This window comes from Amphiura filiformis, chromosome 2 (assembly GCF_039555335.1).
Source record: "Amphiura filiformis chromosome 2, Afil_fr2py, whole genome shotgun sequence".
Classification (NCBI taxonomy): Eukaryota; Metazoa; Echinodermata; class Ophiuroidea; order Amphilepidida; family Amphiuridae; genus Amphiura; species Amphiura filiformis.
Genome location: NC_092629.1, coordinates 96,213,986 through 96,225,839, shown reverse-complemented (window position 1 = coordinate 96,225,839; position 11,854 = coordinate 96,213,986). Strand labels below are relative to the sequence as shown.

Genomic DNA, 11,854 nt, shown 5'->3' with positions numbered 1-11,854 from the left:
CTCACATTACCCAAGATATGGATTTATCTTAAAATGTCCAAATTTCAAGTTAGATCGTTTTATCAAATCAGGGCCGTCATATACTCAGATTATGTTTATATAGTTTTGCATTTTTAGAAACATTCACAGATATAATGGCATAATTACAACACATAATAGTATTTTTTTATATAAAAATATATTTGATACATTTATTTTATATACAAGCTCTTGTTTTTTATACATATAAATAGTTTAATATGTAATAAATATACAACACAACATTATCAGCTATTATTCATACACTACTTAAATATTTACAATAATTGCACTTAGGTTTCGCACATCTTTATATTGTAACAACACATTAAATGACAATACAGTCCTTCTGTAATACAATTTTTCTATTATTTATATTTGTTCAGGTGCACATTAAACCAACATGGGCAATATGTTTACATTATATTGTCCCCTGAACATATGTTTTTTGTTGACCTATTACATAGATGCTCATAGGAGGGTCACTCCATATGAAATCAAGGAGGCTCCCCACCTGACCCACGCAATTACAGAAATTTTTTTTTTTTACTTTTTGACAAATTGGGCATGCAGTTAGTGTGTATACAAGGTTTCAGACCTCTCTCTCTCTTTATAAAGAAGGCACAGACTCTCAAAGATGAAATTTATTTAAAGGGCAACTTTTTAGTCCAAATTTAGACCCTTGCCACAGAAAATCCGTAAGAGCTACAGACCTCAAATTTGCAGGTTTTTATTTTTTTTACAGGTACAACATATGACTAAAATATAAAGCAAATCTGAGGGGGTCAGGTGGGGAGCCTCCTTGATTTCATATGGAGTGACCCAGGAGTGATATATTCATGATCAACAAAATACTATTGATGGTAGTATTGAACAAGATCATTATGTTCGAATACAGGGCTCAAGATAAATACAGTTCTAAATACTTCTGTTTGAAATATTATACTGAATATAACGAAACTAAAATATGCAATTTTCTCATCTTTAATTAATCGTCATGGCTAGTATTTTTTTCTTTGTCATCTTCAGCGCTATTTGCATCATCTGCAGTGTTTTCGACGCCAGCACCTTGATTTGCACCGTTATTGGTGTCATCAACAACGTCATGGGTAGTGGATTTGTCCTTGTCCTCTATAGCGCTATTTGCATCATCTGCAGTGTTTTCGACCCCATCAGTTTGATTTGCAACCAGCACCTTGATTTGCATTGTTATTGGTGTCTTGGTTAGTGGCTTTTTCCTTGTTATCTGCAGCGCTATTTGTGTCATCTGCAGTATTTTCAACGCCAGCAGCACCTTGATTTGCATTGTTATTGGTGTCATCAACAACGTCATGGTTAGTGGCTTTTTCCTTGTTATCTGCAGCGCTATTTGCGTCATCTGCGGTGTTCTCAACGCCAGCACCTTGATTTGCATCGTTATGGATGTCAGCAACAACGTCATGGTTAGTGGCTTTTTCTTTGTCATCTGCAGCGCTATTTGTGTCATCTGCAGTGTTCTCAACGCCAGCAGTACCTTGATTCGCATTGTTATTGGTGTCATCAACAACGTCATGGCTAGTGGCTTTTTCCCTGTTATCTGCAGCGTTATTTGCGTCATCTGCAGTGTTCTCAACGCCAGCACCTTGATTTGCATCGTTATGGATGTCAGCAACAACGTCATGGGTAGTGGATTTGTCCTTGTTATCTGCAGCGCTATTTGCGTCATCTGTAGTGTTTTCAACGCCAGCACCTTGATTTGCATCGTTATGGATATCAGCAACAACGTCATGGCTAGTGGCTTTTTCTTTGTCATCTGCAGCGCTATTTGCGTCATCTGCAGTGTTTTCGATGCCAGCACCTTGATTTGCAACCGAATCGATCAATCCTCTTTCAGTGTCATTAACGTTTCTAGATCTTTCATTGGTGTTCAGTCGTGACATTGCAGTGCCCATAGCCTGGTATTGAATAATAATAATAATAATAATAATAATAATAATAATAATAATAATAATAATAATAATAATAATAATAATAATAATAATAATAATAATAATAATAATAATAAAATAAAAATAATGATAAACTAATAAAGCTAAACGTTTTTCTTATTATTATAAATTACAACTCCATTTTTGGTGTACAAAACATAGGACCACCAACATTTGAGACTGCTCCCAAAGAAAATGACACCCATCGAAAAGAATGTTGTTATAATAATAATAAATATAATAATCTATATTTAAATTACCAAAATACAAACAGTATAATATAAAGAAGAAAATTCCGGACAGAAAAATAGACTTCTTAAGTCCAAAGACAACACAAAAAATAAAGGTGATATGTACGTCACAAACGTTTGTGTAATTTGTTGTCATTTTGACCGCGCACTTTGTATTTAATAGTTATGAACAAAGTTTTCGTTATTGGACTGAGCTTTTGATTGTTGTAGAATCGCGATAAAAGACTTTGCTTTTAGTAGAGATTCTGCTGGGATCCAAAGCTTGATTTTTTCATCTATAATCTATGAATGGTGCAATTTTTAATTAGTTTTATATTTTGGCTTACGTTTATATGGTCGACCCGTCCAGTTCTTCTTCTCCATTCGCTCTTCAATGCATTACGAACCTGAAAATCAATAATTTAATCAGTATTATTTATCGATCTGGATAGTACTTGAGTCCATACCAACAGAAGTTGAAAGTGATTTAAACACAAGGGAATCAAATCATGTCTACATTATAAGCATTGGGAGTAACAAATAACTAAAATAATATTAGTTTATATTAAAGGGGCACGGTCTTTTTTATATATATTCTGTTTTATACCTAACATTGAGGGATGTATCTAAATAATCTGATACAAAAGTTTTGAATTCAATAAATTAAATTACACAAACGGTTTTGATGCAAAAACGTGTTTCACGTCAGCCCATAGAACAGAATTGTGGTATCCCATCATGGGTGGATGATGCTATCATATTTCGCCATAACATCTAAACATCCAGGCTTAAAATCTGGTATATATGAGAACAAATGCGAGCTTTCTTCTGCAGCCAAAATCTCTAATAATAGGATAAAGTGTCGGGAAGGGCCTATCGACCTGGTCACACCCATTTGATTGCGTGCAAAATATTTGTGATTATTATTTATATCAGGCTTTTGAGCGATACAATAAAACTGTATATTGTACAATATTTTCAAAATACCCGGATGCAATACAATATTTCTTGAATATTGTACGCGTATCGCGTACGCGTCGCGCGTTACCATGGTGACGGCACCAACACGCGTCATGATACAACAGCACAACAACACACTACAGACATCGTAACGGCTCACAGGAGATTTCGTACTGTATAAACAAGTAAAATCACAAACTTAATTCGCGGCAATTTTGGATGATGATAACCTTAGGAAATATAATCTACATCTGCAAATAAACCTATAATTATTCCGAAATTGTCTTTGGAGAGTAAAGAGCAGAAAACAAGAAGGTCAAAAGGTAAGCTTACATTACAATCATGACAATACACATTGGTTAAACCCGGTGGCTAGGTAAGCTTAAATTTTCATTTTACCCATAGCAAAAGCCTGATATAAATAATAATAATAATATTGAATGGCTTATTTTCGTGTGATACAAGAATATATTGCACTCGATAGAAAATATTGCACTCGTCTTCGACTCGTGCAATATTTTTCTATCTCGTGCAATATATTCTTGTATCACACTCAAAGCCATTCAATATTATATAAATATTAAACAATATTTAAATGTTGTTGTTTTTCTTTTTGTTTGTTTATTGTTTTAACGCATACGGTTTGTATTTGCTACTTTGGGTGTTTTAAACACAATTTGATTATATTTTGGACCATTTTATCCAAGGAAATTCGAATAGAACCGTTTTACGGGTTACAATTACGTACCTCTGAGTTGACATAGCAGGTGACGAAAACTAGATAGATCCCCTGAATTTAACAGAAAATAATATTGACAAATGTGTAAACATATCATGTGGCAGAAATGCCAAAAACAAACAAACAAACAAAAACTTGAGGAGAACAATATACATAAATCATGTAGTAGACCAAAACATTAAACATCATTCTTTCTGTGTTTAAGTAAACGGTCGCACAGTGCAAAAGACAAGCTTGGGTCCTGATGCGGTGTGGATCAATCTATAAGCATAAAACATCATATTATGCTTGTAGCCTATATGGAAAGAAATGTAGAACATCCAACAAGGCAAGTGACAAATATTACAGCTACCCTTTTTTCTGGAGAGAGGGTATTATCAATAACAGACCATGTTTACAATTACAACAATGGTAATGTCCTTGAGAAAACAGGGGTAGTCTTATTATTAACATGTTATTTACGCATTCGGCCCTAAATTACAAAGGTAAAAAGAAATCGTGACTTCCTTCCGATTTCCAATTCAATAGTATTCAGCATTATTATACATTAGAGTGTCACCTACAAATAAGAGCAAATGTGTATACCTGTTACAAATTTGTGTAGCTGACCTCAGAACCAAAATAAGATTTGACACACCGTAAACGGTAAAAATATTATGTGTATTACCTAAGAGATTAGCTCGATATGCACGTTTTAAGGGAACATCAAATTTTATTACTGAGTTCTTATTTGATCTTATTTTTTCTTTCCTAAAAGGCAACATTTTATGGTAGAGGGAATAAGCCTTTTTTTTGTCATTTTACATAATTTCAATATTTGTTTTCTTTATGTCAGCTACAATTTAAACCATTTGAAGAGATCAAATGGTATTTTATGGCCGTTTCAATTTGGTATTGTTTAGTCGTCTTTGTAGATATAATTATGTATAGATTTTCTCCATTTCCGAGACACAGAATCCTAATTTCATTTTACTGCGCCAACACCAATTGCAATAAGAGATTATAATCATATAAAAGCGCTACAATGTGCAGAAGCTGAGATATGAGGGTGGAAGTAGAACTTTTGAATGACCGTCGTACAATACTCTTGCTTTATAAACATGTACAATGGCTTATGAGGTTTCCCCATTGATAAGCGTCTACACCCGGTGTCCACACTCACCTGCAATGCACTCAGCAAATCAAAAACGTACGCGACGTTTATGTTGGTGTTGCCAAGGAGCCCAATCAGCCAAGTTACTCCAACCATTGGAAGTAACAAGACTGTACTTCGCAGTCCAATTCTGTTGGAGAAATAGAACAACAAGATATTGCTTAGGCGTAGCTATGTTTTGACATTGCTTAGGTGTAGCTATGTTTTGACATTGTTTAGGCGTAGCTATGTTTTAAGTGCTAAATAAACAAAATATGCCCTTTTTGTGATTTTGGGTCCCTTTAAGAATTTAACGGTTTCAGGTCTTACTGCTTGTATATATAACATTGTGTGATCCAATTAGACTAAAAGAGACAATTCTGAATATTGTCTTATCACCATCTACTCAGTAACCTAACTCACTTTACTGAAATTCTGATGTCACTAGGACACATGGTTGAGAAGTTATGACTATATTTGCCTGTATTTCAAATTGATAATTGCTACCTTTGAAAATATTGAATGATTTTGTCACCTATAATTGCTACCTTTGAAAATATTGAATGATCTTGTCACCTATAATTGCTCTGGAACCAAATGTTTCATATGTTATAGGTCGATAACCTACCTGATGGAATGAATTCCGTCCTGTTTATCAGCCTCCGCTACTCCCAAGGTTTTGCACACGATAATCACTAGGATTACTAAGTTGATCTAAATGATAATAATAATAATAATAATAATAATAATAATAAAAACATCAACAATGACAACTACAACAATAACATCAGCAATAATAAATTCACACACACACAAGTTATGAAAAGTAGAGGTGGATGGACAAGAAACGGCCCAAGTGCCAGATCATTTGCGTAGTTAAGTCGTAAATAACCAAAATATTGGTATAGTTCACTATTTGATCAGGAATGATACGTCTTGAAGCATTTTAAAGTACCAAATATTACTATTTAAGCTGATAATTAAGTTTTAAAAATGTCACTAGTGTCCTTTACGATAGTCTTGCACCCCTGAGCCAAATACTTACCGTCAGAATGGCGATTACAGGGGCGATGAAGGCCCAAATAAACTGTCCTGTCAACCAGCATCTAATGAGAACAATCATAAAGGGGCACGTATAAATTGGTTTATTATAGAAGACCAATTAGCGCCATTCATTTTACTAATAATAATACTAATAAGGTCATCTGACAACAACTAGATTTATTTAGCTACAGGTATTACAAATATTCAAATTAAAACATGGATTTTGCTACTGATCTGAGCACTAAGTGTTTTAGATTGTCCGTGTTAGTTAAGCAATGCAACTCCTTGGGTAATTGTATTCGCATTTTCAACCTTTATAATATAAATTGTCATAAGACAATATTATACACTATAATAAAAGGTCATACAATGATCATACACATTCTGGTTATACTATACCTTTTGTGGTCGTACAAATGTTCTCTACCAATTGAAGCTGTAATGGTGGTCATTAACATAGGCACACCTGATCAAGTAAAATACAAAGTTTTGTGTGAAGTTCATGAAGTTGATGTATTGTGTTCATGGAGATATTTACCATAGTTTAGAAACACACCATTTCATGTTATACAAAATAAGAAAGAGATGGTGCTAAGTCCAGATAAAGAATATTATTAATCTTCTTCACTAGTAATATTGGGCTATTCCAGTTGAAATACAATTCAAATGACCTTATCCGTTCAGGTAAACCCATTTGAAATTCAAATTCCTGTGTGGAAGACTAAGGCTTACATCTTCCATATAGCCCGTTGGTTGTGTGATTCCTGTTTAACTCGAATCCGGAATTCGAACTAAAACATTCCCAGAGCTTGTCCAAAATTACTTGCCTCCTCCTTTCGATGCGCCAATCTTTATCCTCGGTACATGTTAATTTGGGGCTTTTAATGGTTCCAATTATATGATGCAAACAAAAGCGGTAAAGTTTGATTATTTGAAAATTCACTGAACATTTTTCACACACCTTTAGCAATATTTAGTGAGGGAAATGAATTATTGTGCTGCTTCAAAATAATAGACCAAAATTACCGTCGTCCCATTGAACTGACATGACAGTATGTCTTGCCTTTGTTTGTTTTGGTTTATTTCTTCTTTAAAGGGTTAGCAGCACATCTGGATTTATTCATAAAAGTGTTACACAAGCTCAGCATTTTATGGCATAACATAATCTATGATAATAAAAGTGTCCAACTCGCCAAGGTCCTGACCATCTAGAAGAACATTGTGATATGTTAGGACAAGGTTACCTGCCCAAATCCTAGTATAAACATTTAGTAATTGTTGGTATTTAGTTCCTACACAAACCTGCCAGTTGACCAGACCAACGCTTATGGACCTTTAACCTAGGCACTCAGTCAGTTGAAAACGCAATAAAAAATGATCTGTTCTTCCTTGAGGCCCAGGCCTTTCCAGTGGCTGCACCATGGGGGGAGGGGAGAATGCCTCCCAGTCAGAGATCTTGACCCCTCCCCTGTTGCCCCCCAGTAAAAACTCAAAATTGCGAAAACTTTAACGTTTTTTTGCAGCAATTTTGCACAAAATTTGTTGATTTTGTCCCCTTGAAATTCACTTTGCTTCCTCAATGCCCCTCTAAAAAATCCTGGCACCGCCACTGTGCCTTTCCCTTTTGGTCGGCCATGACCACCCTCCCCATTATCACCCTTTTGGCCTGTCCCTTATTACAGTCTCACGGGACACATGTTTATTTTGCAGTCACTTTGGCCATCGAGTGAAACATTTGAGCAGTTTTAGATTGCTTTCATTTCTTTAGAATGATGACTTTTATAATGTGATTTTAAGTACAGTTCCGAGCTACGCATCGTGAACCACGTACCAGAAAAAACAGCAGATCACATGAAGGGATCCAGTTTTTGGTAATAACTAAAGAAAATATAATCATAGCACGGGAAAAGAACGGCTTAAACTACTCAATGTACTACGATATATTACCTGCAAACAAACTCATATAGCAATTGCCGGAGAAAGGCGCCAACACAGGAATCAAAACCTCAACTAGCAACTCAATGCATGCTAGAAAAATGCAATGTGATTATTGTGGTCTTAAGTTTTCCCCGGAATTCGCTAGTATCGTTTGTCTTTTATTTATTCATGCCCTTACCCCAGCTAATAACGATGTAAGCAAATCTAAAATTTCTCTCAATCCCGAAAACGAGCACTATCATACGGTAAAGATGCAGAGCTTCGACGAGCATGCAACAAAAACTGACATGAGCATGTTATACCGCAAGATGGTTACTGCAAGACAGGCGATCTGATGAAAAAGAACACCAGAGCATAACATATAACATGAAATAGCAGATTTATTTATATCAAATAGCAGAGTATAGCTCTGAACGAGATGATAGACCTAATAGATACCGGTATTTATTTCATGGTAATATGTGTAATGAGCGTCAGACATAAGCCAGCACCATACGGAAGAACGGAGCACCCGCGCCACTGTTTCACAGGTGTTGAATAGACATGTTCGAAACCGTAATTAATAAAACAACACAATTAAATGTTTTTAGACTTGTTTTGCCAAATTAAGATCCATTGACTTGCCTGACCTCTTGTATCGCTCACTTGAATTTTTCATTATTGCTATATATATGGGTGGACTTTATTAACATAATTCCATAATAATCAAGACACATTAATGTTACGGAGGAAATATGAAGGAAATGACTGAAAGCCACTTAAGGCTTTGAAATGTTCATTCCTATTTAGAAAATAAACATGAAAAATGTTGAGACTTTTAAAAATAATGAAATCGACCATGAGAAGAGCTATTCAAAACTATATTCTAATAATGTCCCTTGGGCATTAATTTCATGTACTTTTTAATGACTTACAGCAACTATTATGTGCAATTCATTACATACCTGATTCGATTTGGCGCTGCTGCTTGCAAGGGTCATAAAGTACGCTAATGCCATTGCAACCATCAGGTTGGCATGGATCAAGATCCTTTCCTTGTCCAAGGATGTTCGTTTCCTACGTAAAATACATTATGGAGAAAAGGATATTAACAATCATTAGTATTTTATTTTAAAAATTTGTATTATAGTTTTTATGAATTTAAATTGAGCTTTATATTTATCATGTATTGTTAACCTTAAGGGGGCATACAGCCCCTAAAGTTTTTCATCCAGCATATTAGGCTCCTATTTATACTCAAACTCACACGACTTAAGCTAATCGTAGATCCATCCTTTTAAAGTTTAACGCACCACCTTACCTGGTGGTAAAGCTCAACCGTCAAAATTAAGGTGAGGTGGTCTAAAGCAAAATGCAAAGGTTCCTACACAAAAATACATGATTTTCATTTTGCTCTTGTCGGATTATTCTGAGGGGTAAACTATGTTAAGATATACATTGCCTTTCATATCGGGAGCAACTTAACAATATTGCTTTGAAATTAGATCAATTTTAAGATGTATTAATCAGTATCATTTCAATGATTATTAATACTATTATTATAATCTTAAACGAAAAAAGTTCACTTACCACAAGATTGCACAGATGACCAAACCAATACATAATGCGGCGAGAGAAGTACCAATGAGAACCTTAACCAACTTGTCAATCACGGGTGAGTAATTATTGGTCACACCCTATATAAATGGTGGGTAAAATATATATTTTGATCATTTTGTACAGTGTAGGTTAAACATAAAACGTGTGTATGGTTTCAAGGTACAATAAAGGCAATGATGTCATATTCGTAACCTGCAAACAGACATGATTTGATGATGATAATAGTGTAATTATCGGGAATAACGCGGGAGGGGATCAGTTTCGGTATATGCTTTTTAAGGCTGATCGAGCTATAGTCCAACATATTATGCAGGCCGGGTATGCGTGGCTTTGCGAGAGATACTGCATTTTCAGTTCTCAGCAGCCAATGTTGGTTCTCTACTTTGATTTTCCTTTTTTCCATGCTGTAAATAAGTTGTTAGGCTTTATTTTTCTTCTTGATGTTTTCTGCAGCGAAAGACATCGAACTATAGATGACCTTAATCCTAACCCCCTCCCCAAAATACCACAAAATAACACAGGGTGGGAGGGACAACACGCGCAGGGCACCCCGGTCAAGCCCACATCAAGATCGTTTGGGTTAAGGCATATGACCATCCTAAAATATGGCCCAAAACACCATGCAATCGGTGTTCAAGGTTCAATCACGTACAGGGAGAGGTAACATAATCCCGTTTATGCCATAACTAAACCAGCAACCAAACGATGGTGGTCAACGTCATTTAAAGAGGCAACAGCCTGTTACAGCCAATATCGTAAGCAAAAATGACAATGTGACGGCAACACTGCCTGGACGTTGGACGCAATATTTTGCCCAGAGCTGTGGTGCGTTTTTGGCTCTATGGCCCTCCCAGAAAAAACGTGCACAAAATATATTTCCCAGTGCAATGTATGATGAAGAAAAAACCCAAATTTTGATTTAAAATGAATGGAAAAAATTTGACTACGCCGGGTATTGAAAAACTCGGACCGATCCGTTCTAAGGCGAGAGTGCTAACCATTATACCAACTAACCAATGTTACATACATGTGAATTTTCAGGTAGATATCATATTACATATCGTAGTCACATGCGAACAAAAAAGAAAAACATACTTTACAGTGGAATGTACTATCACGCCCCAACGGATTTAGACTAGTAAGATATTGCTGGATAACATAAACACTTTGGGAATCATTTGTCGTACTTTTGTGCTTACATGGTAAACACGACATCAAAATTAAGTCAATCCCCCCCCCGCAACACTGCCCTGCAATGATACACCTTCTAGTTTTTAACCTCCCTCAGAGAAAGTTTTATGGACTAGAATAATTAAATGTCGCACTACAAAATGTGAATTATATAGCAGCTTGTCCAATATGATACCTTAGAAAATTCGAAAAGTACAGCAAAGGTTGTAAGATGGGTAAATCCACAGCTTTGCAGTTTATCACTAGTATCTGCCTTATACGTCAATGAACCTTCTTGCGACCACATGCTAATATAATATTAGACAAAGACAATAATAATAATTAGAATCATAGGTCTTTCCATTCAGCGAACTTAAAGATTTGACATCAGTATGGGGTTTACTGTGGACTACATTCATGATTGTAAAAACTTCTTAAGGTTTTAATGGCCCGCTTTGCATAATAATATATTAAAATAATGAATGAAGTCTGCACTGTTCTTACTGTACATCATGCTGCCAGTTATTCAAAGACATTCAATGAAATGAAAAACTATGAAACATAAGTCACATTTCTACCACATGATAAAATACCTTAACACTACCTTAAACTACAAACCATGAGTTCACAAGAGAGCGAAACCCCAAACTTCAAGCTAGCCAAGTGATAAAGCATTGGTTTACAATAAAGTGAAACCATATACAACATAATTCTGCTCTCCCTAAAGGATGAGAAAGACAATACACTTAAACAAACTTATAGACATGATAATGCCACAAGGATTAAAAAATTATGCCCAAGAATCAAGTCGGAATGACACAAAAGCTAGAACTAAAAGTTGTGTGTCATAGTCTCAGGATCGGAGTGATTTCTGCCCAATACACATAAAACATAACATATATACAAAATCATTTAGCATAAAAGAAGACGAAACTAAAATAACCATAATATAGTCGTTAATGAAGGCAGTGCAGATGTAAAATGTCTAAATATCTGTCCTCATCCAAATTTGACGCAACTTCTATTAACTTACGTGTTTTCGACATCCCAAAATGCA

The 11,854-nt window shown here is 35.3% G+C and overlaps 1 protein-coding gene and 1 long non-coding RNA gene across 2 annotated transcripts; both read right to left on the bottom strand.

Annotated features, from left to right (window-relative positions):
* Positions 1-220: 220 nt before the first annotated feature.
* LOC140146877 (uncharacterized) lies at positions 221-8,304 on the bottom strand. The gene is made up of 8 exons (XM_072168767.1): positions 8,207-8,304; positions 6,490-6,556; positions 6,092-6,152; positions 5,675-5,760; positions 5,077-5,197; positions 3,924-3,965; positions 2,563-2,622; positions 221-1,952 (listed from the first exon to the last, which is right to left on the bottom strand). Exons 1-8 carry the CDS (start codon positions 8,298-8,300, stop codon positions 1,191-1,193), a joined length of 1,293 nt encoding a protein of 430 aa, XP_072024868.1. The 5' UTR covers positions 8,301-8,304; the 3' UTR covers positions 221-1,190.
* A 10-nt stretch (positions 8,305-8,314) lies between these two features.
* LOC140146876 (uncharacterized) lies at positions 8,315-10,696 on the bottom strand. The gene is made up of 3 exons (XR_011858331.1): positions 9,598-10,696; positions 8,973-9,084; positions 8,315-8,359 (listed from the first exon to the last, which is right to left on the bottom strand). It is a non-coding gene; the product is annotated as an uncharacterized lncRNA (long non-coding RNA).
* Positions 10,697-11,854: the final 1,158 nt, after the last annotated feature.